The sequence below is a fragment of the Meira miltonrushii genome, assembly GCF_003144205.1.
Source record: "Meira miltonrushii strain MCA 3882 unplaced genomic scaffold FA14scaffold_1, whole genome shotgun sequence".
NCBI classification, from domain to species: Eukaryota; Fungi; Basidiomycota; class Exobasidiomycetes; order Exobasidiales; family Brachybasidiaceae; genus Meira; species Meira miltonrushii.
In genome coordinates this window covers 1,164,827-1,191,144 of record NW_020289943.1, presented here as the reverse complement: position 1 = coordinate 1,191,144, position 26,318 = coordinate 1,164,827, and the positions used below count along the sequence as shown (strand labels likewise).

At 43.0% G+C, this 26,318-nt stretch overlaps 16 protein-coding genes across 16 annotated transcripts; 5 read left to right on the top strand and 11 right to left on the bottom strand.

Moving 5' to 3' along the window:
• Window positions 1–169: 169 nt before the first annotated feature.
• Window positions 170–715, top strand: FA14DRAFT_152362 (uncharacterized protein; the record flags this gene model as incomplete). Its single annotated transcript, XM_025497529.1, has 1 exon — window positions 170–715. The coding sequence occupies one exon, from the start codon at window positions 170–172 to the stop codon at window positions 713–715; it is 546 nt and encodes a 181-aa protein (XP_025357244.1).
• Window positions 716–1,109: 394 nt separating this feature from the next.
• Window positions 1,110–2,112, top strand: FA14DRAFT_8207 (uncharacterized protein). Its single transcript, XM_025502953.1, has one exon. It carries the CDS (start codon window positions 1,505–1,507, stop codon window positions 2,039–2,041), a length of 537 nt encoding a protein of 178 aa, XP_025357243.1. The 5' UTR covers window positions 1,110–1,504; the 3' UTR covers window positions 2,042–2,112.
• Window positions 2,113–2,184: 72 nt separating this feature from the next.
• On the bottom strand, window positions 2,185–2,721 carry FA14DRAFT_176243 (HIT-like protein; the record flags this gene model as incomplete). The annotated part of the gene is made up of 1 exon (XM_025500652.1): window positions 2,185–2,721. One exon carries the CDS (start codon window positions 2,719–2,721, stop codon window positions 2,185–2,187), a length of 537 nt encoding a protein of 178 aa, XP_025357242.1.
• A 578-nt stretch (window positions 2,722–3,299) lies between these two features.
• Window positions 3,300–4,931, bottom strand: FA14DRAFT_152359 (uncharacterized protein; the record flags this gene model as incomplete). The annotated part of the gene is made up of 1 exon (XM_025497528.1): window positions 3,300–4,931. One exon carries the CDS (start codon window positions 4,929–4,931, stop codon window positions 3,300–3,302), a length of 1,632 nt encoding a protein of 543 aa, XP_025357241.1.
• A 410-nt stretch (window positions 4,932–5,341) lies between these two features.
• On the bottom strand, window positions 5,342–6,441 carry FA14DRAFT_159218 (tRNA-intron endonuclease catalytic domain-like protein). Its single transcript, XM_025498105.1, has one exon. The coding sequence runs from the start codon at window positions 6,423–6,425 to the stop codon at window positions 5,805–5,807; it is 621 nt and encodes a 206-aa protein (XP_025357240.1). The 5' UTR covers window positions 6,426–6,441; the 3' UTR covers window positions 5,342–5,804.
• A 643-nt stretch (window positions 6,442–7,084) lies between these two features.
• Window positions 7,085–7,991, top strand: FA14DRAFT_8194 (uncharacterized protein). Its single transcript, XM_025502952.1, has one exon. The coding sequence runs from the start codon at window positions 7,322–7,324 to the stop codon at window positions 7,832–7,834; it is 513 nt and encodes a 170-aa protein (XP_025357239.1). The 5' UTR covers window positions 7,085–7,321; the 3' UTR covers window positions 7,835–7,991.
• A 156-nt stretch (window positions 7,992–8,147) lies between these two features.
• FA14DRAFT_152356 (uncharacterized protein) lies at window positions 8,148–9,378 on the bottom strand (the record flags this gene model as incomplete). The annotated part of the gene is made up of 2 exons (XM_025497527.1): window positions 8,148–8,515; window positions 8,952–9,378. 2 exons carry the CDS (start codon window positions 9,376–9,378, stop codon window positions 8,148–8,150), a joined length of 795 nt encoding a protein of 264 aa, XP_025357238.1.
• Window positions 9,379–9,808: 430 nt separating this feature from the next.
• Window positions 9,809–10,335, bottom strand: FA14DRAFT_8184 (uncharacterized protein). The gene is made up of 2 exons (XM_025502950.1): window positions 9,938–10,335; window positions 9,809–9,859 (listed from the first exon to the last, which is right to left on the bottom strand). The coding sequence occupies exons 1-2, from the start codon at window positions 10,247–10,249 to the stop codon at window positions 9,851–9,853; spliced, it is 321 nt and encodes a 106-aa protein (XP_025357237.1). The 5' UTR covers window positions 10,250–10,335; the 3' UTR covers window positions 9,809–9,850.
• A 1,781-nt stretch (window positions 10,336–12,116) lies between these two features.
• On the bottom strand, window positions 12,117–12,620 carry FA14DRAFT_152355 (uncharacterized protein; the record flags this gene model as incomplete). The annotated part of the gene is made up of 1 exon (XM_025497526.1): window positions 12,117–12,620. The coding sequence occupies one exon, from the start codon at window positions 12,618–12,620 to the stop codon at window positions 12,117–12,119; it is 504 nt and encodes a 167-aa protein (XP_025357236.1).
• A 903-nt stretch (window positions 12,621–13,523) lies between these two features.
• FA14DRAFT_183270 (uncharacterized protein) lies at window positions 13,524–14,084 on the bottom strand (the record flags this gene model as incomplete). Its single annotated transcript, XM_025501305.1, has 2 exons — window positions 13,524–13,792; window positions 13,814–14,084. The coding sequence occupies 2 exons, from the start codon at window positions 14,082–14,084 to the stop codon at window positions 13,524–13,526; spliced, it is 540 nt and encodes a 179-aa protein (XP_025357235.1).
• A 707-nt stretch (window positions 14,085–14,791) lies between these two features.
• On the bottom strand, window positions 14,792–15,439 carry FA14DRAFT_169846 (uncharacterized protein; the record flags this gene model as incomplete). The annotated part of the gene is made up of 1 exon (XM_025500240.1): window positions 14,792–15,439. One exon carries the CDS (start codon window positions 15,437–15,439, stop codon window positions 14,897–14,899), a length of 543 nt encoding a protein of 180 aa, XP_025357234.1. The 3' UTR covers window positions 14,792–14,896.
• Window positions 15,440–15,966: 527 nt separating this feature from the next.
• FA14DRAFT_8173 (uncharacterized protein) lies at window positions 15,967–16,915 on the bottom strand. The gene is made up of 2 exons (XM_025502946.1): window positions 16,786–16,915; window positions 15,967–16,735 (listed from the first exon to the last, which is right to left on the bottom strand). Exons 1-2 carry the CDS (start codon window positions 16,807–16,809, stop codon window positions 16,136–16,138), a joined length of 624 nt encoding a protein of 207 aa, XP_025357233.1. The 5' UTR covers window positions 16,810–16,915; the 3' UTR covers window positions 15,967–16,135.
• A 423-nt stretch (window positions 16,916–17,338) lies between these two features.
• FA14DRAFT_129236 (putative signal peptidase) lies at window positions 17,339–18,423 on the top strand. The gene is made up of 3 exons (XM_025496886.1): window positions 17,339–17,977; window positions 18,048–18,170; window positions 18,247–18,423. The coding sequence occupies exons 1-3, from the start codon at window positions 17,685–17,687 to the stop codon at window positions 18,356–18,358; spliced, it is 528 nt and encodes a 175-aa protein (XP_025357232.1). The 5' UTR covers window positions 17,339–17,684; the 3' UTR covers window positions 18,359–18,423.
• FA14DRAFT_8170 (aldolase) lies at window positions 18,213–20,870 on the bottom strand. Its single transcript, XM_025502944.1, has one exon. The coding sequence runs from the start codon at window positions 20,800–20,802 to the stop codon at window positions 18,463–18,465; it is 2,340 nt and encodes a 779-aa protein (XP_025357231.1). The 5' UTR covers window positions 20,803–20,870; the 3' UTR covers window positions 18,213–18,462.
• A 99-nt stretch (window positions 20,871–20,969) lies between these two features.
• On the top strand, window positions 20,970–23,305 carry FA14DRAFT_8136 (ubiquinone biosynthesis hydrox). Its single transcript, XM_025502940.1, has one exon. It carries the CDS (start codon window positions 21,019–21,021, stop codon window positions 22,954–22,956), a length of 1,938 nt encoding a protein of 645 aa, XP_025357230.1. The 5' UTR covers window positions 20,970–21,018; the 3' UTR covers window positions 22,957–23,305.
• Window positions 22,956–25,715, bottom strand: FA14DRAFT_159214 (uncharacterized protein). Its single transcript, XM_025498104.1, has one exon. It carries the CDS (start codon window positions 25,370–25,372, stop codon window positions 23,081–23,083), a length of 2,292 nt encoding a protein of 763 aa, XP_025357229.1. The 5' UTR covers window positions 25,373–25,715; the 3' UTR covers window positions 22,956–23,080.
• Between the last annotated feature and the right edge of the window lie 603 nt (window positions 25,716–26,318).

Sequence of the window (26,318 nt, the reverse complement as noted above, 5' to 3'; positions counted from 1 at the left end):
ATGTCCAAATGTTTTATTTCAGATAGCTTAATGTGGAATCCATCTTTGATGCAAAGGAATCAAATCGCTTAAAAGGGAGAGATTCTTGCCTCACTTTTTGCTCTCTTCATCATCATTCCAAACTCTCTTCAATTCTCATTACAACTTATCAAACACTAAATCAACCAAAATGAAGTTCTTCACTTTCTTCTTAACGCTCATCGCTTCCGTCACATTGGTTTGTGCAGCCGGTAGTGCTCCAGCAAGCTTTGATTCGATCAAAGCAGATCTTGTTGCCGCTCAAGCAGGTGCGAAAGATTTCGTCAAAGTTTCAGCATCTACCACAGTGACTGCAAACACTGTTGCAACAGTTGCTGCAACTCTCAAAGCAACTTCAACAGCTTTCATTGACGTTACTGCAAAAGCTTCTTTATTCCAAGGTTTATTCACTTCCGTTCAAATAGATGCTTGTTTAACTTTGTTAAGTTCAATCAGCGCTTCAATCAATGCAGGTACAAAGAATCTCGTTCAAAACAAATCAACTTTCAAGGCAATCGACGATCAAAATCAAATTTCTGATCAATTGGCCGCTTTGGACGGTAGTGTTTCCGCTTCTGTTACTGCTCTTGCTGTCGTCTTCACTGCCAATGCATCAGAAAAAGTTAAGGCTGTCGGTGAAAGTATTAGTACCGATGCATACAACGCTTGCCAAGCTTACGGTGGTAAGGCATGCTAGATGTCATAAGCAGATTCGATATTCAAGAATGCGACAGTGTCAAGCAATGGCAAGCATACCAAGTCTCTTCCAATAAGCCCCTAATCGAGTCTCCTTGCTGTATGTAGCCACTTAAAGATTGCTTTCAATGTCAATCGAATTATCTCGTTGAAACCGTCTCAGATGTTGTGATGTCCTATTGGCTTAGTGACTTAATGTTCTTGAGTAGCTGTTAGGATGTGACGTTTGAAAACGTATTGTTGCTGAGCTTTATTCGAACTTCTCAATAGTGACAGCGCTGAGAGGAGTATGTGATCTTGTGAATTGCTTCTCCGCACTGCTCTTGACGCCATTCAGATAACGATTACGTACTTCATCATTGCATTCCACAATTGAAAACAAAGGGAAGGACAAACATGTGACAAATTCTTCCAAAGAAGGCTGAGTATTTACTTCGTCGCATCTCCGCTCCCTTTATTGTGGCAATATCTTGCCATCCTTTGTGTGCACGCCATCTCAAGTAAGAGTCAACGCAAATCAAATTACGCGGGGCCTATTTTGATGCAGATTTGATATATAATTCGTGTGCGGAAATGCGAGGACAACACCATAAAGTCACAATTCGCGGGTGTGAGATTGAGAAGAAACCGTTGACGGATTTGATCATTATTTGAGAGAAGATGACTTACTGAAAGCTTAAAAGGCGGCCTAAACACTCATCTTTCTTGATCAGTCCCCCACTCGCTCTTCCAGCCTGCCTTCCAAATCTTGTCCCATTTGACCTTTTCAAACTCTCGTCGCCAAGCAACCATGAAATTCTTTACCTTTCTCTTATTGCTCATCGTCTCCATCTCTTTGGTATGCGCAAATCCATCCACATTTGATTCAATCAAAAGCAAGTTCACTGAAGCTGATACCGACGCTCATCGTCTTGCCTTACTTGCAGAAGCATCTCCTGTAACCGCAGATGCAGCAGCTCAAATCGTTTCAGCTCTCTTGGCCACACACAAAGATTTGATCGATGCAACAACGGAAGTTTACACATTCAAAGGTACCCTTACTTCTGATCAAAGTGGTGCAATCATTAGCATCTTGGTTTCCCTTCAAGCTTGCTTTAACGGTAGCATTCCGAAATTGGTCAACAACAAAGCTGCCATTACCGCTACTGGTCATGCTGGAGATGTTGCAGAACGTTTAGCCGCTTTGGATGGCAGTGCTGGCGCCCTCGTTGCTGGTCTTCAAACAATTGTCCCAGCAAGTGACAAACAAAAGGTGATCGACGTTGGTGGTAAGATTGGCACAGAAGCATTCAACGGTTGCACTGCATTCGATGGTAAAGCCTGCTAGAGGTTCGGGCAAGGATGGCGTAAAGATCAAATTGATCTCCGAACCTTGAAAATCTCTTATAACTTGTATCTCATTCTTGTGATCTGCAGTTCATTGCATTAAGATAGAATATATCCCCTTCCTACAATCGTTTTTGGTGTGCTTCACTTGGAGTGTTGTCTGATCCAATCGGCCTCACTCGACATTTCTTGTGCCGATCTGGGTTTCCTTTCTTGACTTGGATCTGGCGCCAGTCCACGTTCTGGCTTATGGCCATCCGTAGAGTTCTGCATATTCTTGTGCAGCTGCAAACCAAACTCTTCCAGATGAGCATAGATGATATCATTTGGTGTAAAATCTCCATCTTTACGTGGGATCACGTGAACGTGCAAGTGAGGGACAGATTGACCAGATTCTTTACCATCTTGAATAGCTACCGTACAAGCAGGTGAGTTTGTCAATCGTTGTACGATCCCAGAAACATCTTGTACTGCATCAAATAGATCCGCTAATTCGTTCTTTGGAATTTCTCCTAATCGATGGTGAGGCTTTCGCGGTATTAGAAGTACATGCAATGGTGCAATTGGCATCAAATTCACGATTCCGATAGTATGTTTGCGTTCAAGAAAGATTTGCTTCGAAACATCAAAGGTATGGAATCGGATCGGACCAGTGCCATTCGAAGAAGTTGAATCGGACATCATCCTCTTTCCTCCAAATGAATGCGAGGCTGGATTTTTATATTGAGATTGTAATGAAATGCAGGTCCGCCTAGCGACTCGATACAAAGTGAAGATGGTTGAAGCTGTCAGACGGCGAAATGCAATCGAAGTCATGCCCTATATTTTGAGAAGCTGAACTATCAACCATCAAATGCTACGTTTGAAAGAAAAGGATGCAAGTTGAACACTAAAAAGTGTTGTTCTCTTTACGCGTGAGATCGGCTCACTGTCCGGCTGAACATCAAATAACACTGTTCTAACGCTGAGACATTAAAGATCACTCTAACATAAATGTGGCTTAAGAAGTTATATACGTACCTATTTAGCACTGGAAAGAAGTATGTCCCAACTTGTCAATGAAATTCAAACGATGATAAGAAGCTGATATAAGAAGAATGCTCATCATCATTTCTCTAGCAAGGAAAGAAAAGAAGGGTAAATACAACTAGAATTGCCTCAGGTGAATACAACATTTGAAATGGCTGATACTGTACAGAGGTATATAAGATATTGAGAATACAATTTATCACCAGCACAACGTTGAAGCTACTTATACATTATATTGGCACGAGTACATGCTTATCGATGAAAGGCACAAGGTTGGGGTAATCTTGATATAATCGTTGTAAGAGTTCAGCGTGCAGTTCAGGTTGAGTGAAACCGTAAGAATCGTGTTTGTGCTTAACATGGGAGAAACCTAGTAGCAAAGAAAAAGTTTTGGCATCCGGTGCGTATATTGAAAGACCTTTCGATGAATACTTCCGAAGCTGTTGGGACTGCATTGCAGGTTTGTACGATAAATCTTGCTTGTCGGGATAGTTGAGATCACTTTCCTTCGTCAGTTCGCTTTCTATCGTTTTATAATACATGTCCTTGCTCTTAGTTCCTGTTGTCATCTTCTCCGTGTCCTTGTGTACTTCTGCTCGTTCTCGCAATTTAGGCTCCATGAGTTGAAATGTAAAGTCCATGGCTTCCTGAAGTGCGCTACATCTGCACAAGCATTCAAGCCATGAATCCCAAGCATTTTTATTCATTAGCTCTAAGAAACGTTCGCCATGCTGCAACCAGTCAAAGATTTTGATTGCGTCTGACAGACGACCGTTGAGACCGCAAATATCAAAAATGATCGCGACTGTAGCAGAACTAATCTCGACATTCAAATTGACCATCTGATCCCATATCTCTATAGCTGAATTAGACAAGCCTGCACGACCATATGCTTCGAGTAAAGAGTTGAAAGTAGGAACGTCGCCATTCAAATCGTCGCCGTAGCGTTTCACCAATCCTTCATGAATGATGACGATGACCTGCTGATGATACATACGCCATTTCGATCCAACAGCTTTAGACGCGCTTTTGCCATAATGATTCAGAGCGAATCTAAGCATATTGCCCCTTTTATACTCGTCTGCTTGCGCGAGATTGTCGAAGTCCGTCATCAGCTCCTCGAAAATCTCTACTGGTAGAGAAGGAGTGCTTTTTATGTCGTAAATGTCCCCTCTTATCAAATTGTAGAATACCCGAAACCAATCACGAGAGGGGAAGATCTTCCGAATTCCTCTTTCCAAACACCAATCACGCATTTTTTGATACTCTGCGAATGCTTCCCAATAATCTCTGAATCTCCGACATTTCAGTCTAGTACTAAGCAATTGTGACCGGTTGATGCTGGTAAGGCTGTCCATGCCTCCAACGATGTCGAGTAGTTGCTCAGAATAAGAGTGAAGGCCGAAAATGTAATATCGTTCGAATATAAGCTCAGTCACTCTTCTTGGTAGTTCCGGTAGTACTTTTGACACTATACGATAAACTTGTAGGATCGAACTTTCAGACTCGGGCGACATCTGTATGAAGAGTGGATCTGTTGCGAAGGATCCATGGGTAAAGAAATGCTGATGTTCATATCCCAGATCCAGCCACATCTCTCTAAAGCCCTGACCTGCTCTGATTTCATCCTGAGCGATGGCTCTGTCAACAAAACTTTGAAGAGCTGGCCATTCATGAACGTTAATGTTTTCCATTTGTAAAGCCGAATGAACAGACTGACGTAATTTTTGCTGTTGTGAATTAAGTTTGGGTTTTCCGGAAAAAGTTGCAGCCTGAAAGTTGCCTTTGTACCTATGACCAACGTAATCTTTCATACTGAGGTATCTTGGCACCTTTCCTTTATACATAGGAGGCGTAGGCATTGTGGAAGTCTGTCGGATTGACTGCCCTATCGACCTTTGTGTTGCCCGAAAGGACCTGTGTATAGACCTAACGATGAACTTTTGCAGCAGCATTCTCGTAGAATCAAGGGATCACCGTTACTTTTGTCATCGTTTGTGCATTGTGTATGATGAAAGATGGAAAAAGAAGTTAGCCAACATGGTGGAAGTCGAGAAAGATGAAGACAAAAGGATGCAAGATTCATTTTTAGCCTATTGTCAAATAGCACTGCTCTGGCGCCGAAGCACTAAAAATCACACCAACACAAAATTCCAAGTGAACAAAAAAAATGCATGTAAGCATAGAATACAAGCATTTGTAGCTACAACCTTTGTCCTCATTTCGAATCTTCAGTCTTCACACTCTTTTACATAAATTAGTTTTTCTCGCTCAAACAACTTCCTCTCACATCACCATCGCATTCTTCTCAAGCGGGTGTGATTGATCATATTTTTCGTGGTCTTTTTTGACCAACCCTCTGGGCAGCAATAATGTTAAATCTACCTTTATAAATCAACTTCTCAGATGCTCGTGAGTGTGACTGTGGGCACGCATCAAGTAACTTGAAGCTGGCTTATGCTTTATTATTATTCAAATGTGACCAGAAAAGACGATAAGTCAGAGGCTTTGCTATACAGGCATTCATGGATCAGACTTATACAAGATGACATAATACAAGAAATGTTGGAATACGCAGCAAGAAGGCAGTCCTTAATCAGTGGTGTAGTTTCTGTCAGACTCAACGTACAATTTATGGTGGGATTCGGAATGGAACGGAGCAACTCAGCTTATGCTCAAGATGATAATTGCACCAATGCAATAAGATTACAGATTGATTATAATATGATACATTCTCACGTACCGAATCCTGCCCATGTCAAGCTGAAGTAGTCAACCGATCCCCAAGAATTGACGCTGGCAAGATCATCCTTTCCCTCCAAACGAGCTTGTCGAATTTGACTCTCATCTTGATCGGGAGCATTCAAGGTGACAGTGCACAGCAAATGTGCTTTTTTGACCGCAGTCCCTAATCTTCCAGCAGATACCAATTCCTGTGCCGGAATGTCTTGCTCAGGCTTACATTGAATAGTTGCAGTAAAGTGTGAATGATAACGTAAAAGATCACCTGGATAAACATTCAAATCACCTCCAAATCGTAAACCTTTTGCCATATAGTATCCACGAGAACGTAAATCCTCAAAAGTAGCACATCGAGCAGCTTGCATAGGTGTATTGGGATAATGCCATAAGCCTGCTTTTGCTGCACCAGAAAGTGTATCGAACGCATTCTCTCCTACTTTCACTATCCGCCAAGGCAGTTCCAGCGAATTGGTTGCGATTGTGATAGGATGAGAAATTGTCTTCCATGCCTCATTTGTGGCATTTTTCTGAGCTGAGTCATCTTCATTGTTATCAGGAGGTGGTGCAAACAGGCCACTATTGTCATCTTCGTCATTCACTCCACCTTCCTCCATTCGTTCTTTACGTATCCGTTCCCTTCTTTGTTCTCTTTCTTTTCTGCGTTCGACTGCTTTCTCCTTTCCAGCTGCTGCTTTTTGCCATCTCTCTTTGCTCTGTTTAGCACTTTCGTGTAGTTTTCGTTTATTCTCCTCGATTGCCCTCTGTCGAGATTCGTGCCAAGAATGCAATTCTTGCTTTGAAAATGAATCATGCAAAGCAGAATGAGCAGCTTTATCATCCACCAGAACGGCGATCCCTTGTCGCATGAGATACACAACTTCTTCTTCGAACAACTGTAATGGAATGCCGAGAAAGACATTTTGTTGAGGTATTAAAGGTAAACTACCTGTCAACATTCCTACTACGCCATATTCTCGCCTCAATCGAGCAATCCATTCTGTCGACCAAACGAACGCATCTCCTTCAATGATGCTTATTTGAACACGATCTCCATTAATTTGTCGGCTGGTGCTTGCTTCAGCGGCCGAATTCATCGTCGTTGTGATTGGAGGTCGCTCGACCAGGATGAGGATCAAGAGTTGAAGTAAGCATTGTACAGATCTTCTTGAATTTTCTTGCATGCATTTTGAGCTAAAACTTGACTCTTTAGTCCGAAGTGTGGCCTTTTTTATCGCGCGTCAAAATGCAGACAGAGACTTAGCTTCACTTCTTCACTCTTACCAATCAATCATAATGCTGCTCTGACTGAATGCTAATAGGTAAACAAGACAAAGACGAAGCAAGGAATTAGCCACTTGAGCAGAACGAATCATATCCCTCAAAATGATTGATAAATTGAATTCCGAGGAATCGCTTCTGTCAACAAAACGAATGGTAAGGGAGATTGTGATCCCGCTAAAAAGTAGGGTGATCCAATGGAGCTGTATAAATTGTCAAAAGTTCGGTTGAAATGTCGTTGCAACTTTGGTTAGAGAGATGCTTTATTTGTTCATTCACCAAAATAGATCTGATCAAAATAGAATTTGACGCCATCCGAATTAATTTTGATCAATTCACCATCATGTACCACACCAAAGTATTGTTGATCGATCTTATTGCCTGGACAAGTACCATCAGAAGCGACTGTATACAAGATAAAGTGTTCTTCCGGAGTCCCAGGAGGAACATGAATCTTGAGAGTCTTTTTGCCGTTACGATACCAGCAAACTGTGTTTGTCAGATAGTATGTACCACTGCAATCATTTCCGTCTTCATCACAAAGTTCAGCGTACAATCCATCACCACGAGGGATGAGACCTTCTTGAACAATACTACCACGGGCATTCATGACGCGATCATCATCATCACGACGAAATACGGTCGCATCATTGATCGGAATGCTATCACGAGCCATTTGGAGGTTTGCAGTATTTGCACCCGGTGCTGCCTTGACAAACTTGATTACACCGATAGCCAAAGCTGAGAAGATGATTGGTGTGAAACGCATTTTAATCAAAGTACAGGATGATCGGAAGATGGGAAGGAGAAAGGGTGTTCTTCTACGTTTCAATCTTTCAAGACAATAGCAAGCTCCGCTCAGATCATCTGCATGACAAGTAGCATTTTTATACCGTATCCATTCCAATCACAATTCGCAAGTACTTTTGCGTTTTAGCTTGTATGCTTTGGCTTATTCTCAATATGCTGTGATGTGTAGGGCTACAACGTAAAAGGGGAGAAAGATATATTCCATTGAAAGGGCTCTGTATGTATGATGCGTCTGCACTCGTGTTGCCTCAAGCGCTTCCCTCGAAATAGAACCGTGTACCAGTTGATGTGACTGGGATAAGTTGACCATCGAAAGGCTTATAGAGGTATTGATCCGCTGTGATCTGATCCGGACATGTTTGACCGACGGATGTGGTATAGAGGGTGAATGATGAGCTTTGAATTGCAGGCGATGCATGAATTCGAAGTGCTTTTGTGGTGGAGTTCCAATCGAAACAAGCAGGATTGGTCAAGTAATGTTGACCGGTACAATCAAGTCCAGCTTCATTGCAAAGTTGAGCATAGATGTAATTGTCTCGTTCGAGAAGTTTTTCACCTTTTGTATATGCGTTATCACTTTGTCCGACATTACGCGTATTTTGCATAGGCGCACATTCTGCCACGATGAAGCAGCATACCATAACTGTTGATAACAAAATGGAAATCTTTGACATTGTGAAAATATTGGTGGACACTTAAGGATGATGATGGTAGTGACGAGATTAAATTGCGGTATTTGGCTTACAAGAGTAATAAACGAGCTGGAGTATGTGGAAGAAGGAGCATGTCGAAAAAGGAGTATGTGGAAGAAGGAGTATAGGGAAGAAGGAGTGCGTGGAAGAAGGAGTATGTGGTCATGCATGACGTCCCTGACGGGCAAGGGTCATGATACCGTAAAGAGCGGCTTATCTAGTGGAGATCGGGCCGAAGTGCTTAACACGTAAAGTAAGAATCAATGTAGAGGTAGCTATGAGAGGACAAAGTGAAGAACAAGGTACGATTCGTTCCGATCGACAACTACTTTTGGTTTGTCGAAAAACTAAACCAATGACCTTGAAGTTCGAGATCGATCACTTCACCGTCATATGGTTTGACGATTTCTTGCTTATTACCAAAGAAAGTGCCATCATCATACGCATCACAAGCAAGAAAAGTGGAATAAGAATGCAGAACAAATGTTCCCGATTGTTGTCTTGGGTAAGATTTGATACGAATTTTGTCTCCCTTTGAAACATCTTCATAGAAGCATTGGCGGCTAAACATGTCATGCTCAGTTGAACAATTATCTCCATCTTTATCGCAGAATTGCGCATAGAGAGCGTGAAGGGTTGAGCCTTGACGTTTCAAGAGACCGATTGGAGCATCTGGAGAATAATTACGTTCTTCAAGAGAATCGCTGACACCTTTGATTGGTGTAGCATTGACGAAGAGATTGGCGAATACGGCCAAAAATGACAAAAGAATGATTGCAAAGCGCATTTTGATCGAAGTGATGAAGTCAGTTTTGTACTTTGTTGGGTGCTTTTTGAGAATCATCCATAACATAAAAGCTGTATTTATGCCTTTCGTTTCATGTTACGGTCCGTTTTGTTCAAATCACAATTTCCGTGGCGGTGAAGCTTTATTGGCGTGGCTTTTGTGCAGCAAATGCATTAGCTTGGGAAGTTTTGATTCGGTCAATTAAACAAAGTTTATTCACCGATGTAAACACTTAATGCACCACATGTTCACTCTCACTTGTGGTTGAATGGTTGGGGTAAGTATATGACTTGACTCACAGCCACACTTCCATGCTCACTTCCAAAGTGACTTCACGGGCCCTCACTCTCAATCAAACTTTTCACAAGCAGAAATGCACAATAAAGGCAAAAGACTGAAAATCATATGTTCATTGTAAAAGACTGAAAATCATATGTTCATTGTCATAGGTACATTATCGCATAGAGAGCACTTATGAAAGCTGAATAAGAGACAGACAATGTGGTCAGAATTTCAGCATCTCTAGGATTTGTAGAAAGACTTTTACTGATCTACTCACAAAATCCATTCCACAAACTTCGTCACAAAATTTACATTCTATATATCCTCCCCCGATACACTTGCACGTACAGGGTGGCGGATCGTAATCGCGGCCAATAATGACTGCTTTACTTGCTTCAGAGCCATCACGGGCAATTTGAATACTTGTGATGACACCGTTTGGGGCAGCATTGACATTTATTGTAGAAACAATGACAATGATGGAAAAGAGAATCATTGAAAGCTTCATCTTTCTCTTATTTTTGTTGAATATGTGTGCAAGCTTGCTTTGGTGATGGTGGTTGGAAAAAAAAGGAAGCGTAAAGAGCATTTTTGCACCTATCAAAACGAACCTCAAGACACTTCTTTTGTCAAGTATCACATAGAAAATTGAACTGCCCCTTTCACTGGTTGTAGGTTGTCTTTTGTGCAGCAGTGCTTTTTAGCTTGGGAACTTTTGTATCGGCCATTGAAGAAAGTTTATTCACCCATTTGCACATTAAATGCACCTCATGCTCAATCTGACTTGGTTGAACGATTGGGATATATTTATCTTGATCACTTCACAGCCACATTTCCCTGCTCACAGCATAAGCATCTTTACGGGCTCTCACTCTAAAATCAAAGTCTTCACAGGCAGGACTGCAGTGTTGGAGGCAAGATCCTAAAAAAATCATATGCTCATTGTCATAAGTACACTATCGTGTTGAAAGTAGTAGTAGAGGTCTGGATTGGAAAATGAAGAAGAGGTAAGAGAAAGTCCCTCATAGATTTTTGGCTTTTCATGACTTACCCAATAGCCCATGGAATCCGTTCAACAAGTTACAATACATTTGTACAGACATCTTACGTGTGCGCCGCCGCAATGGAAAAGGCAATGACAGCGTGGCGGATCGTAATCTCGGCGAAAGACAAGAGCCTTGCTTTCTTCAAAGTTATCACGAAGAGATTTTGCATTCACGATGTCACCGCTTGGGGCAGCATTGACATGCATTGTAGCAACAATGACAATGATGGAAAAAAGAGCCTTTGATACCTTCATCTTTCTATTGTGCTTTGAATGTAATGTTGTGTTGATCTTTGTGGTGATGGTTGGAGAGTAAGAAAAGAATACAACATTCTTGCCAAAATCTCTGTCAAAAGCGAACCTCAGGAACCTTTATTCATTCACATGTCACATCATGTGTGACTTTCGCACGCTATACCTTGCATTGGAACATGTAAACCATGATTCATCAAGTGGAAGGGGGAGTTCAGTACACTTGAAAATATGAATTGTCCTATCCGTGTTTTGTCGGCAAATCGGCAAAGGTGGAAGTCATCATCTTTTTGTCCTTCTAGAGAACTTCACACGTAACCACGCAATATTCAGGACAGTTTTCGCCTCCAGCTTCCTTGCAGGGATTTGTGCATTTACAATAAGGATCAACATCACGGCGAGAGTGAGGGTTGACATCAGCTTTTGCACCGTCACTGAGGGCATATTTGTGCCAAACATCATAACCTGGTGCAGCATTAATACACTCCATGAGCGTTAAGACAAAGATGGCCAATACGAGTGCGCTTAATTTCATCCTGCTTCTTTGTTGTCAATGGTGTGGTTGTGTGTTGCGTGATTTGCTTTCGAAGATGCAGTAGTATATAGAAGAAAAGATCGTTGAACTCGAGGTAAGGGTGACCCTATATATGTAAGGTCGTGGTTTAGCCAATGAAATGTGATTCTATCTTTTCGGCTTGCTTAAAAGGATTTTTGGTTACTTACGGGCTTCATATAAAATCAAGATGTCAGTGCATCTCACTTGAAAATTGGCTAGAGAGATGCTGCGACAAAACAAATGACAAGTTGCGTAATCCCTGTAATGCATTCATGCTGCATTAATCTTCCATCGCGCGGTCTTCCTACGAGTCACAGCCACAAATGCAGCAGACTGTATCGTGCCCTTCAAGAACATGGGTCAGACAAATGCATGTTTTGTAGTTATCGCAGTGGTTGTGTTTATTCCTTTCACCGTACGCTCAAGAGTTTCTAATCTAAGTGCAATCTTTCAGACAGTCGAAAGTATGGAACAATTGATCAATTGGACAAAGACATAGGGGAAGTTTGAGTACTCAAAGGGAGGGAGAAAGGAAACGTTGGATTTCTTTTGGCGAGAAATTGATTGTAGTGGTAAGCTACAAAGGAATGATTGCTTCACCGTCTAATGAGCTTTCTTCTTCTTGTCATCATCACCTGCAACTTCGAACTTGAACCAAGTACCGTCCAACCAAAAGTCGATCAATTGACCGTCATAAGGTTGGTAAAGGTATTGATAAGAATCCGTGTCCCAAGCTTTGTCGAGGTAGAATGAATCGTATTGGTTTGGACTTGCGTGAATTTTGATCTTTGTCTTATCGGTTGGAACGTAGAAATCATCCGTGCTGTACAGGTCATGGTAACCATCTCCGTTGTTGCCATAGTCATCAGTGAATTCTGCCCAAACCCAATTGTCACGACGGTTCAGTTCGGGGGTTTTGTCATCTGCACGACGGTTCACTTTGTCGGCGCTCTTTACATCACGAACGACGTTGTTGGTAACTGGCTTGACTTCACGAGCAGCGAATTCAATATTGCTTGCAGCTTCAACACCGCGGTTTGGGGCAGCATTGGCGAATGTAGCAGCGCCAACAGCGACTGCAACGAGGAGGATGCTTGAGAAACGCATTTTTATGTTCAGAAATTGTGTACTTGCGAAGGAGAAGATTGAAATGAGGTGGTTGAGGGAAAAGGGATTCATTCAAAAGCTCGAAAGAGTGGTCTTTATATACCTTTACTTCCTCCACAAAACCTTGATGATGTGATTACGATTGCGTGCTTACGGACTTGGACGACCTTAGGGACCATTCATGCTCTTGGCATCATGCTACTACTGCTTTGACATGGCGCAATATTCAGGATGAAGGCTGCGGGATAAGATGTGCCCGTACTTGTTACAACCTCCTATGGCTTCTCACACGGATCACGATGAATCTCCACTTGTCGGTGATCCGGCCCTCGTAAGCCACAAAGCATAAATTATGCCGCATGCATGATTGTGACCAGGTGATACTCACTTTTGGCTATAATAGACGGTCTTGGTAACACTTTGGCCACCTGGACTTCAGTATGTATGCGTTTGAAAGGTATAATTATATTTATCGGCATTTTCTTAAGTCCGTATCTCATTGAGCGAGATACCCTATTAAGGATGGAATAATTCATGAGAGGTCACTCTGTGACTCATTCTTTGTACAAGACTGTGCTTAAATGTTCAAGTATTAAGCCCTCTTGCCATAATTATCATCTTGCTTGGGAACTCAATTGATCTGTGCATTTTATCGCTATATCTTCCATCCAAGTCTTATGTCTTTCGTTGTGTGGTCAAAGATGACTTTAAGAGGTTTTTTTTTTTCTCATGACCAAAGACAATTTGTAAAACTCATTCAGACAGTGGGAAAAAACAATTGATCAATTGGACATAAACAATGGGGAATTCTGAGTACTCAAAATGGATCGATAGAGAAAACGTTGATTCCTTATGAAAGGATCTGAGAGCTGTCAGCGGCTGCATCGAACGATATGTTCAAATTCAGCTGGCCTTCTTTTTGTCGTCACCTTCATCTTGAGCAAAGTTGAACCAATTGCCGTCCAAATAGAAATCAAACAATTCACCATCATAAGGTTGGTAAAGGTATTCATAGTTGTCGGAATCCCAAGCGTCTTGGAGGTAGAACGAATCGTATACGTCTCCACTGGCATGAATCTTAATCTTTGTCTTACCGTCTGGAACGTAAAAGTCATCGGTACTGTATAAATCATGATAGCCAACTCCGTTATTACCCCAATCATCTGTGAATTCTGCTCAAAGCCAATAATCACGACGTTGGAGATCAGACTTTTTGTCTTCTGCGCCGCCGCGGCGGTTCACTTTGCCGGCATTCTTGATATCACGAACAACTTTGTTGGTGACTGGCTTGAAATCACGAGCAGCAACTTCGCTTTCAGCTGAAACTTCAGGACTGAGATGTGGATTAAGATTATCGTCCGCGCAACCAAGGTCTGCATCTGCAACTGCATTGACTGGAGCAGCATTGGCGAAAGCTGCAGCACCGATAGCGACTGCAACGATGAGAATGTTTGAGAGACGCATTTTGTTGTTTGAAGAAGTTAGAGGTAAAGAAGAATGAGATAAGATGAATGAATGGAAATGAATGAGTGTGAGATGGTTGAGGGAGAAGCTGGATGAAGGCTCGAAAATGGTGCTTTATATACCTTTACCTCCTCCAAAAAAAACCTTATTGTGATCACAATTGCATGCTTTCTGAATTGAATGCGGGACCCTTTATGCTCTTGGCATCATGCTGATCTTGGAATTGGTGCACCATTGAGGTTGAAGGATGAGGATTAGATGAGCTCGCACTTCATCATCCTGCATCTTCTCACAATAACATCATCTCACGTCAGCATCTTCCCACATTAATCCTCTCACGTCATCATCTGGCCACATGAATCTTCTCACATTAGCCATGGCGAATCTTGACGTCTTTTTCCGGCCGCAGAATCTAGTTTGTGAAAGAGCAGAGACCAATTGACATTCACTTTTCATTCTACTGGAGGGAAATGATGGTAGTGCTACCACGTGGCATTACGATATTATGCAAATGGATGTATGCGCTTTGAAACTCTAACTTTATTCTGTCAAGTATTCAGCTGAGTCCGTATTGCGTCGGACAAAATGATTCATCGGCTTAGACTCACTCAAACGACTCAGCAAGAGGAATTGTTAACAATTGATGATTATTGAGGAGCGCTCGCGGTACTGACATGTAAAAGAGAAGAAAGGATAGAATACTTCATGAGCGTTAAGTGAATTAATAGGGCCCTTGAGAGGACATCTTGCTACTAAGTTCTCTTCGCATTCGAAGATGAAATTGGTTCAACAATCTACTGCCTGGCTGTCTATCAAGCTTTCTTGTCGTCGTCGTCCTCAACTTGTCCGAACCTGAACTCAGTACCGTCCAACCAGAAATCGATCAATTGTCCGCTGTAAGGGTTGGTAATGTACTGTTTTTCATAAGTCCAGACATTTTGAATGTAAAATGTTCCGTATGTGGTTGCAAAAGTTGAGTGAATTTTAATCTTGGTCTTGTCTTCAGGAACGTAGAACTGATCTGTGCTGTACAGGGAATCATGACCAAAGCCATTGTTTCCATCATCGTCCGTAAACTCGGCCCAAAGGAAAACAACAATGTCATCATCACGACGTGCGATTGCTTCTTGCTCGGCCTTGACACCACGGCGCTTAACATTGCCACCATTGAGACCACGATTTACATATTTGCCATCATTGATGCTGTATGTTTGACGGACAGGATCCGCGTTGAGATTGTCACGAGCAAATTGAATATTTCCTGCACTCTCAATACCATCTTGAGTGGGAGCAGCATTAGCCAATGCAGCAGCGCCGATGGCGAGTACAGCAAGGAGAATACTTGTAAAACGCATGTTGTTGTTTAGAGCTTAGTACGAGAACGGGAAGAATGGGGTTGTGATGTTTGAGGAAAAAAAAAAGTCGAAAGAAAGCTCAAAACAATGGACTTTATATACCTTTGCTTCGTCCAAACCTTATTGTGATTACGATTGCGTGCTTTCGGAGTTGGACGTCCAAGGGTGCCCGTTATGCTTTTGCAAATATACCACTGACGTGACGTATCACAACAATCAGGTATAGGCTGAGCCCGTACTCAATTTCTCAACCTTTCTCCTCATTTTGTCCGTGGAGATTTGTATTTGTCGGTAAACCTGCCTTGTAAGCCGAAAGGTCCAAATTACACCTTATGATTGCGACCGATTACTGGAAATTGTTGGTAACACTTTTACCGGATGCTGAGTTGCTTGCAGCATCACGCAAAGACATGTATGTGCTATGAAGATTCAAAAGGGTTCTACCGACTGTTCACTTAAATTCGTATTGCGTCGGATAAAGCACTTCTTCAGCTAATATTCTGTCAGAACTCAGGCATGGGGTTTGTGATTGATCGATCAATTAGTGAGGAGCGCTCGCAGTACTGACACGAAAAAGGGAAAATTGGATTCATGGGAGAAAAGAGAAGCGGAAGAGCTGTGAATGGACATCTTGCGAAACTGGTTTTTTTCAGATCTCGCAAGGAAACGATTCAATTTTCAAAGCTTGCCCGATTATCAAGCCTTCTTGTCGTCATCATCACGACCAAACTTGAACTCAGTACCATTCAACGAGAAATTAATCAATTCTCCGTCGTAAGGTGAGAAAATATATTGCTTTTCATTCTGGTCGTTCTGGATGTAAAAATCTTGAGAAGTATTCTTGGGAAATGCGTGGATTCTGATCTTGGTCTTATCATCGGGAACGTAGAACTGGTCTGTGCTGTAGAGAGAATCATGGCCATAGCCGTTGTTGCCATCATCATCAGTGAATTCAGCCCAAAGGTAAAACAATGGGGGAATAAGACGACGTGCGAGTGCTTCTTCTTCGGCCTTGACTTTACCACGACGTTTAACATTGTCGGTGTTGAGACCACGAACAGCATTTTTGGGCTCATTGATGCTGCGTGCTTGAGGGACATGATCGACATTGAGATTATCACGAGCGAATTGAACATTTCCTCCAACTTCAACGCCATTTTGAGCTGGAGCAGCGTTGGCGAAGGTGGCAGCGCCTGCAGCGACTACGAGAACGAGAATGTTTGAGAAACGCATTTTGATGCTTGAAAAGGTTGATTGAGCTGGAAGAAGAGTTTGGAGGATTGGGATCAAGAAGAGCTGGTGGATTTTGACGAAATGAATTGAGTTTCAAAGCAGTGTTTATATACCTTCACTCCCTCCAAATGGTTCATAAGATACGGTCTTGACGAGCATGATCGCGTGCTTCGACAATTGATACATGATGGTTGTCATGGTTGCAAATCTATTCTATACTCATATCAAATTCGTGCTCGCCCTAAGCAAATGACGAATAGTGCATCGGCCAAACCTTGAGATCAATAATCGTGCTTTTCTCTCCATGTGGCAGACTTTGAAGTTTTCCCGACGAAAGGATGATTGCGTGATCATGACAAGGTTTCTGTGGACTGATCTATGTGCCATCTAGGAAGATGTATGCAAGTTTGACGTGAATATATGCACCTTTTCATCCTTGATGTTTCGATCGGGTAAATCGGCGAACTTAGAGGGAGAAGCCCGTGATGACAGAATACTCCGAATAGGGACCACCAAGCGGGGAAAAGAGCATGTGGTTGCTTTGCGTTCATCACGTTGCGCATGAATTTTCTCAAGGCTAAAAGTCTGACCATGCTGAAAAAGGTTCAATGAAAGTATGACCGCGGATTACGACCTTCTACGCAACTCAGCCACGATCTTACACTTGCAATCTCCGTAAATTCAAGATTCTTTTCAGATCGATCACAGTCCTGCATTACCATCAAGTGTTCAAGTGAGAGCCTTGTCCCCGTGATCGTGCATTCAAGCCCGGGATATGATAAGCCATGGTAAGTGGTCAAGGCGCGCTAATTTATCAAAGCTTCCTTCCCTACGTGTTACTTTCTTCGCGAGCTTTATTTTGAAGGGTTACTTTGATGAACACTGCGCCAGCGCTGAGAATGCGCCTTCTTTTACGCCAAAAGAGACGTTCAATTTCACCTTGTAACCTTTCCACCTCTCTACATTCTCTTTTACCTACTTGCCTACAAACCTTCAAGTGACATCAGACAAGATGTTGTCATCTTTGCAAGGCATGAACGTACGTTCAGCTTTGATGCAAGCATTAAACTTCTTAACAGTTCTTTCGACCGCATTAAGCATGTGGAAAGGTTTATCCTACTTAACAGATACCGAATCACCAGTTGTGGTCGTTTTGAGTGGATCGATGGAACCGGCATTTTATCGTGGTGATTTGTTGTTTTTATCAATGCCAAACGAACGCTTTCGTGTTGGAGATATTACGGTGTATAAAATGCCACAAGCTGATATTCCAATCGTTCATCGTGTTCTCGAAGTTCATGATATGTGAGTATCAAATATTGTCTGTCATACAAACACACTTTCTGACACATTTCTCTGCATTTTCCTATAACAGCCCGGGAGATGAAAAGGATCAGTTAATCCTCACAAAGGGAGACAATAACGACCGAGACGATTTAGGACTGTACGATGGCCCACTTTGGCTGCGTCGCAAGAACATCATTGGAAAAGTGAGAGGGTGAGTAAAAAGTATGCGTGAGAATCCTGTTTGATAGGTATGCTAACCACATACTCCTCTAATTTACCTGCTACAGATATGCACCTTACGTTGGATACGTAACAATCTTGCTGAACGACTACCCCAAGCTCAAGTATTTGCTATTGGGAGGATTAGCTCTCTCATTATTGTTCTCAAAGGAAGGATGATAGCCAGAATAGACGCTGATGTGACTGATGCTTTTATGATGAAATGCATTGTATTGTACATTGTGAATTACGTGACATGAGACCAGGGTAAGAATGGGGAGGCATCATGAAGAGTCAGATAGGGTTGAAGGCGCTCTTCGTCCAGTAAAAGCTCGGAAGCGCAGGGCATCAACTTGTCTCCAGAGTTCAGCAGCAGTGATGCATCGCCAACCCATGTTTTTGAACTTGTCTTGCTGAAGTATTTGAAGCGTTTCACGATCTTCGACGGTATCCACATACAGTCCACCGAGTGGATTCTCAAACAAGGTTGGGTCAAAAGAGGCAGAGCTTTTTTGACAATTGATGATCACCGTTGGATCGCTAGAAAGCTCTTCATTGTCTACATTTGGCATCTTTCCGGCTTTCCATTGCTTGTTTTTACTGTCATGAGTAGTGCACAAAAGAGCAAAATGCTTGGCTATTTGGCGTGCCGATTCTACATACCAATCCACCTTATCATGTGAGTCATTGTGTGCCGATAGAACAACCATCCTTGATCGCTTGGTAAGATGTACGGATGGGCTGATCGAAGCAGTGATTGTGTCTACCAGTGCCTCCACCAACTTGTTGCTTGCCAGCCATTCGATCGACTGAGGTGCAGTATTGATTAATCGACTTTCGAGCGAAAGTGTGGATGTGATGCAATCAAATGTGCCAGTGTCTCTGACATTTGCATCGCATCTCATGTTTGGGAGCGAAAGACGGTCTCTAGCATCCCATGCAAGCCCTTCCGGAAAGTAGATGCCACCAAGATTGCCGAGACGCTTATCAGCGTGGTGTATTGACTGTTTTAAGCTATCCCCGTCCGTGCTCGAATGCAGCATCGTGTACGGCAATCCCATCATGTTGAACCAATCGACAAATCTTTGACAGTTTGATTCAGAGTTCATGATGGATAGAAAGTGTGCTTGCTGGACCAAACCGCTCAAATGAAGCGCTCTTTGAATCTCTTCAAACGTCATTGATGGGTTCCCCACAACACCTTCCTTGCTGAGTTCTTTTGCGATCGGATGTGTGACAGAAGCCAAGACAGGATTCAAGAAACGACTCATTCGGCCCAAATAGCTCATATTGTAAGCAGACAACGGCAATCTGTCCTTGCTTTCCAATCCAGAACAGAACAATTGTAAAGCAAAGTTGTCCGACAATTTCCCTGCGGTTCCAACTATCTTGACAATATCAGCTCCAAGCTCACCAGCTTTATTGTACAAATCCGTTGCACGATTCACATCCCAGTCAAATCCGCCCGATGTTGAAGGTTTCTGATCCCGCCAGGATATAAGCACAGTAATCTTTCGCAGTTTTGCCTCTTCAATCAGCAGTTGTGTTTGTGCAGGATCAAGACCCATTTCTATATCGATCACATTGCACCCCAATTTCAGAGCATGTCGTAACGATGTGAATAGCGCTTTTGCTGGTGCATCAGCCGGATAAGGATATCTGCCTCCTTGAGCTGGTGTTCGAAGTGTGAAGACTAGTGGATAGTCTGGTAAATGACGCCTGATAAGAGCAACCTGCTCAGACAAGTACGACAATGAAGGATTTTCGTACGCTTCAATGATATCAGCCTGTCCATTGGAGGCACCTGGATCATTTAGCAAATCCGCCCTAAGCTCGATCGCATCAGCGCCAAGAGTGATCAAAGGCAGCTTGTCGACATGTGGATGAAGATCGGCAAATGGCAAAGTGACCAAATAGCTCCTTCCCTTTGGCTCTGGCTTCCAAGGTAAAGTTTGGCTTTGAAAAGATGCTAAAAGCTGCACAAGAAAACGAACGAAATCTCTCTCTACAGCTTCAAATCGTAGACGTTCGGCTCGTGATGATTCCGCTTGATCTTTCGTATCCCTGTTTGATGCATGTCTCAGGACTTCTCTATCGGTAAAGTTGACAAATTCATGAGAGGAGCTTTCCCGAAACCATGGTCGCCTCCTTTGCCAGACCTCTTGTCCGCCTGCTACCAAGCCAGTCCATTTCGGAAGTCCTCTGCTATCAAGTAGAACTTTATCCAGTTCACGAAAGATGTGAATTACTGCGACCCTTTTCTCCGGTCGCAGAACGCCATCCTCTGATCCCCATGCCGCTTTGAGCAAAGTTCTATTGCATTCTTCTTCCACAACTCCGCCTCCGAGGCTGACAACGACGGGCTCTTTCTTTCTTTCTGCATGCTGCAGGAGCTCCTTCAATATGATCGTCTCACTTGCTCTGAATGCTGGCCAGCCATTTTGTGCTACGAAATCTTTTGGTGTATTTCCATATCGTTCAATGAACAAATCGTCTGCATCGATGAATCGTGCGTTCAAATGTTCTGCTGCTAATCTGCCTAATGTCGTCTTCCCTGCTCCTCGCATGCCCATCAAGAATAATGATGGTGCATCCTTGCGAAGCTCATCGATCGTAGATGCCATCTTTTTGTCATAGCATTGTGCAAATGGTAGGATGGATGAAGATGACAAAAAGGTGGAGAAAATAAAGCTTAAGTGAGGTTGAGAAGAAATATGATTTTAGCGTACAGTGGAAAGTCTAATCTAAGGCTAGCGCACGCAGATTGCACTTTCTTCTGCTGACATGAGCAGACGCTACTGTTCTTCCCTCCTCCATCTTTCATCGATCATTCTATCAAAATGTCGGTCAGTAGGATCGGAAGCTCTTCAAGAGTAACGCTCGCGACAAAAAGGGAAGTTCTTCCTTCCCTTACTCAGGCGAGAAGGATCAATACAGCTTGTACGCCTCGACAAATCATTTCTTCCCGAAGATCCGAAATTGCTTCAATTCGACCAACGATCAACAATACCTCAATAGGAAACCGTTCAATCTCATCCCTATTCAAGACAGCCACTCAAACTTCCGATGACGTGGTAATCGTTGGAGGTGGTGTTGTGGGCTTGGCATTGGCATGCTCGCTTGCTTCAGATCCGGCATTCCGATCAGCAAAAGGAAGTATCACCTTAGTGGAGGCATCACCACTGGACAAGCTACGATCATGGTCAAAGACGAAGCAATTTGAAGGGCAAATCAACGATTGGGAAAACAGAGCAATCTATCTTACAGAGGAGAATCGTGACTGGCTAGCGGATCTTGGAGTAGAAGAGTTTCTGCTGTCAAATCGAGTAGGACCGGTGCACTCTATGCACGTAACAGATGGCTTAACGGGCGCTGCTCTAGACTTTGACGTCTCGAATCCACATGATAGTCAGCTAGGTACAATGGTGGAAATCAGTAATCTACAACAAGCTATGCTGAGCAGGATAGAGGAGCTGAAGTCAAAATACGATATTTCCATTCGTGTTTTAGACGGAACAAAGGTTGAGATTATTGAAGCTATGCAACCGGATCAAATTGCAACACCATCAAGTTATACAGATGCCTGGCCATTAGTTCACTTGAGTGGTGATCACAAACCCATCAAAGCCAGATTACTAGTCGGAGCTGATGGAAACAATTCACCTGTACGCAAATACGCTGGTATCAAGGCGCAGGGATGGCCTTATGGACGAATGGGTGTCGTTGCAACAGTAAAGACTGCACAGAATCTGGCTCTACCATCCATCTCCGAGAGAGTTGCACATCAACGCTTCTTACCAACGGGGACGATTGCTTGGCTTCCTCTTTCGAACGACTCTGCATCAATCGTATGGACATTACCGCCAGACGTTGCAAAAGCATTGACTGGACTTCAAAAGCAATTTGAATCGGAAGCAAACAATGAGGTGTCGCCTTTAGCACATCTCATCACTGCCGCCTTTCGCTTGCCATGGGACAGTCTCAGCCCAATTTTGACAAGAATTGCGAGTAATGCGAGCCTTGAAATTCAGGATCATTCATGGATCGTACCTGCCATCCAAGAACAGCTAATGACGAGTGCTCTGGAACATGGGTCGAATCAGGATGTACCTGTTCCAGCTGCTTCGATCTTGAAAGGAAGTGTGGCTGGATTTCCATTGAAATTGTCACATGCTGAAGCTTACCTAGGCTCTTCCTTGCGTCAAACGAGTATTGCCGAAGCTGGAGCAGGTGCATTATTGCCATCAACTTTCCTACAAAAAGCGATTGAAGGAGTTTCCTCTGTTGCATCTGGGTTGAGTGGTGCACAAACAACAGCCGAGCCAGGTATTTCATCCATCGCTCGTGGCAGAACAGTATTGGTTGGAGATGCTGCCCATACAATCCATCCTTTGGCCGGTCAAGGTCTCAACCTAGGTCTAGCAGACGCTCGGGCTCTTGGTGAAACATTACTCGAAGCAACAGCACAAGGAGGTGATCTTGGAAGTCATACAAGCTTACAATCTTATCCACGTCAACGGTACATAGCCAATCAAGTAATGCTGAGCGCGGTCGATCATCTTCATTGGTTGTTCGTCACTCCTTCACCGCCTGGTAATCCGACGAATAGCATCATGGGAGATTTGATCAGTCGAGCTACTATCTGGGGTAGAAGTACGGGATTTGAAGTCTTGAATGAGTTGGACATCGTCAAAAAGGCAATCATCGGTGCTGCCGGTAGCAAACGTTCTTCACAAGGTTCAAACAAGCCTCGTACCAATCTGGATCAAAGCGCTTAATTTTTACTCAATGTGCAGGGAAAATGCCAGATTACTCAAATCTGTTGTATAATACAGTATAGAATTACGAAAGATGTACAGGTTTTGCAAATATGATGTACAATTCAATATTTAATCTCAGATTTCACACAGTGGCCTCATTCATCTTCCTGCGTTGGGCAGGTTTGGCAAAGGCTTGATTACTAGGTAGCATAGTTGAAGAAGATGCGGAGTGCATATTGGTAGTGTTCTTTCTTCCTTGAACCGATGCCACTGCAGCAGCTGTTGATGTATTGGCAATCAGGCCATCTTTGTTCGGCAAAGCAGCTCTCCTCCCAGTGGAGAATTGCATTTCTTCCAGCAACGCTCTTTCCTTCTCAGGTGTAAGGGTAGGCGAAGTCATTGGCTTTGGTGGTGCTTGAATGCGTAAAAGTGTTCTTGAAGCTTCAAAAGCAGCAGGACCAAAACAATGCAAATCTTGCATTGTTGAATAGATTCCTTTGAAATCAAAAATGAACCATGCAAAATACCTATATGTTTGTTCTCTTGCTTTTCGTTCTTCTGCTTCACTTGCTGCTGTTGCTGCGGCTAGATGCATTGACATTAAATGTTCTGTAGAATCTAGTCCTATTGCTGTTCTTCTTTCTCTTGGTGCATGCATCACCTGGAATGTACTTTGCTCGACATACTTTCCATCGTCTTCTTCGTGGTATCCTTTATCAGCACTGCTGCGTCTGCTGCTCTGCGAAGAGGTGGCAGTTGGAATCAACAAGCTTGGAGATGTTTCACGGCTTAGTGAATTTGGTGGGGTGACATTAAGCGAACTCACATGCGGAGATGAAGAAGCTACAGTCGATGTTGAATCTGAGATGTGAGACTTCAAATTGTCCAACGAGGGTGGTGGACCGGAGAATTGTTGTGGTGAAGCAGCAGGAGTATCGTTCAGCTCACGATAAATCTCCGCTTCCATTATTCGATTGTACACATTGATCGCCCATTCTGCTTCGGCAAATAACCATTCACGGGCTGAAGCGAATTGGAATGGCGTTCGTAGCAATTGTTTCACTTGCATTAACAAATAGATTGTATCTTGAGCAGATGCCAAAGCACGACATTGAAGTTCGGCAGACATTTCTTCAACTTCACACGTTTGCATCAGATTGTCGGTCCTTAACCGGTTGCATGCGTATCGTGACCAAAGCATATTGATAATACTTGTAGCATCGAACACAAGCTGTGACGAACCTTCCATCCAATTCTTCTTCACATCAATCTTCGTCCATGATGGCAGCAAATCCATCAACGCCAAGACGACATCATCATTTGCGATTGCTCGTCTTGAACGTTCGTAAGCCTGATCTTTTCGTCGCCTTCTTCGTGCCTCTGCTCGAATATTTGGATCGATTCCCAAAAGATGGTCTTCCATTTCTTCTGCCACGGCTTGATCTGCATTGAGCTGCGTTTCACGGATTAATTGAGTATATGATGTTGCCCGGATCTCAGACAAAATCAATTTCAAACATTGAAAGTCGAATGCCATAGACGGTAATCGTTTTCCGTCAGGCGATACTGCGATCACACTAGGATCTTGACATGCTTCTGACGGCAGCAAGATGCATTCTCCCGAAAAAGTGTTTGCATCTGTTGAACCCCTTCCTTTATTCTTCCTTGTGTTCATGTTGAGAGACATTGACAATCTGGGATAAGCAGTGATGTCGAATTGAATACGTTGAAGTGCATATATGTGCTGTTCTGAGTATTGAGATGTGGATGGCAATCCGCCAGTTTTGGTAGTCTTCTTTTGTTGTTTTGCTTCTTCGATTTGATCGAAAAGGCCATACTTTCTTGCAAATCGAATGGCATGATTTCCATGTGTCACACTTCGTACTTCATCACGAGCTTGATGGAAGAAGCAGCATAACATCGAATGAAGCCGACAGTGTAGTAATGCAGTAGGGCATTTGGCTAGACACAACCAATTGTATGGTTCGTATGTGGATGCTGATTTGACGGGATGTTGCTGTTGTTGCATCTTGATCTGTTGCTCATACTGATCCAAGGCAATCAGCTCAAATATGATTCCAGCGAATTTACGTGCTGATTTGATGGAATACATTGATTCGAGTACCGATTTACTCTTTTGTGATGTTTGTGTTAGTGATGCTGCTCCTGCTGCGATGAGGAAGACGTACAGGAATGCTAATTCGATCGAGCTTGCTTCCATATTGTTTACCCGATCATACAGATCATACATCTCCTCTTGAGTAACGTACGATCGTGTATTGACGAGCTCATGTTGAAACCAAGTATCGATCGCATACTTTACGTGTTCAAGATCTGGCAAAGCATAATAGCATTGTGCCAAACGTGGATTCATTCTGGCTAGTTGAGGTTGGGATGATTGGCCAGCTCCTGTGCTGCTTTCGCCGCCATACATGTTTGTGTTGCTGCTCAGACAAGATGTTTTGTTAGTTTAGAATGTCAACATCTTCTCGATAGTCGCAGAAGTAGTGATGTTCACGATGATGAGAAGCATTCCGAAGTCCTGATCAGGATCATACCTAAAAGAACCGGTTTGTACATGTTACGGAAAAGAAGGGATCCCTTTCATTGATTGTTTTTCGGACAATCCCGAGAAGCCGTTCTATAGATATACTTGATTTACTGGGGAAGTGCTGTCAAGATTATACCTGTCAATTACGCTTGTCTGAAAGCTTAAAGCCGAGGGAGGGATAAAAACGTGTACTGCTTGTTCCATGCTTCTTCCCATTCTCTCTCTTGCTCTGTTTTTTGTGTTCTAGACTTGAAGTTCAATCTTGCTCTGTTCTTCTTCACACAAATTAAGCTTCTGCAAGGCTTTAAAAGCGCCACTTCCACAAACAACATTATTGTAAGGGTACATCACCAGCAAAAACGCGTCCAAAATGAAATCGGTCAATTCTAGACCGAATAAAAATTTATCAGCTGAGTTTGAATTATTACAGTATTCAACAATTGCCTTTTTTGCTGCTTGTTGTATCGGATAAAGGTTCAAATCCGATAGAGGCCGCTCTCCTATTAACAATAAATTGTCTGAATTCACACTGGCAGAAAAATAGAATGCGAGTAAGGGAATCTTGCAGAAGATCATCCACAAATTACATGCTGTAGAAGTGCATGAAACGGTAGTTCGGAACACAAAGCCAACTGTATACCACTTTACTAATACAAGACAGCCATCAACTCTTTTGTGGCTTTGAAGGCCTCCCTATCCTTTTTCTCTTCTATAAAAGGGTGTATCGATTTGTGAAGGAAAGAAGAGCTCCTCGGGTCGAACTTTGTCATCTTTCTCAGGCACACCTCTCGTATATATACGAAAAGGATATCTCGGATCGGGAATTGGG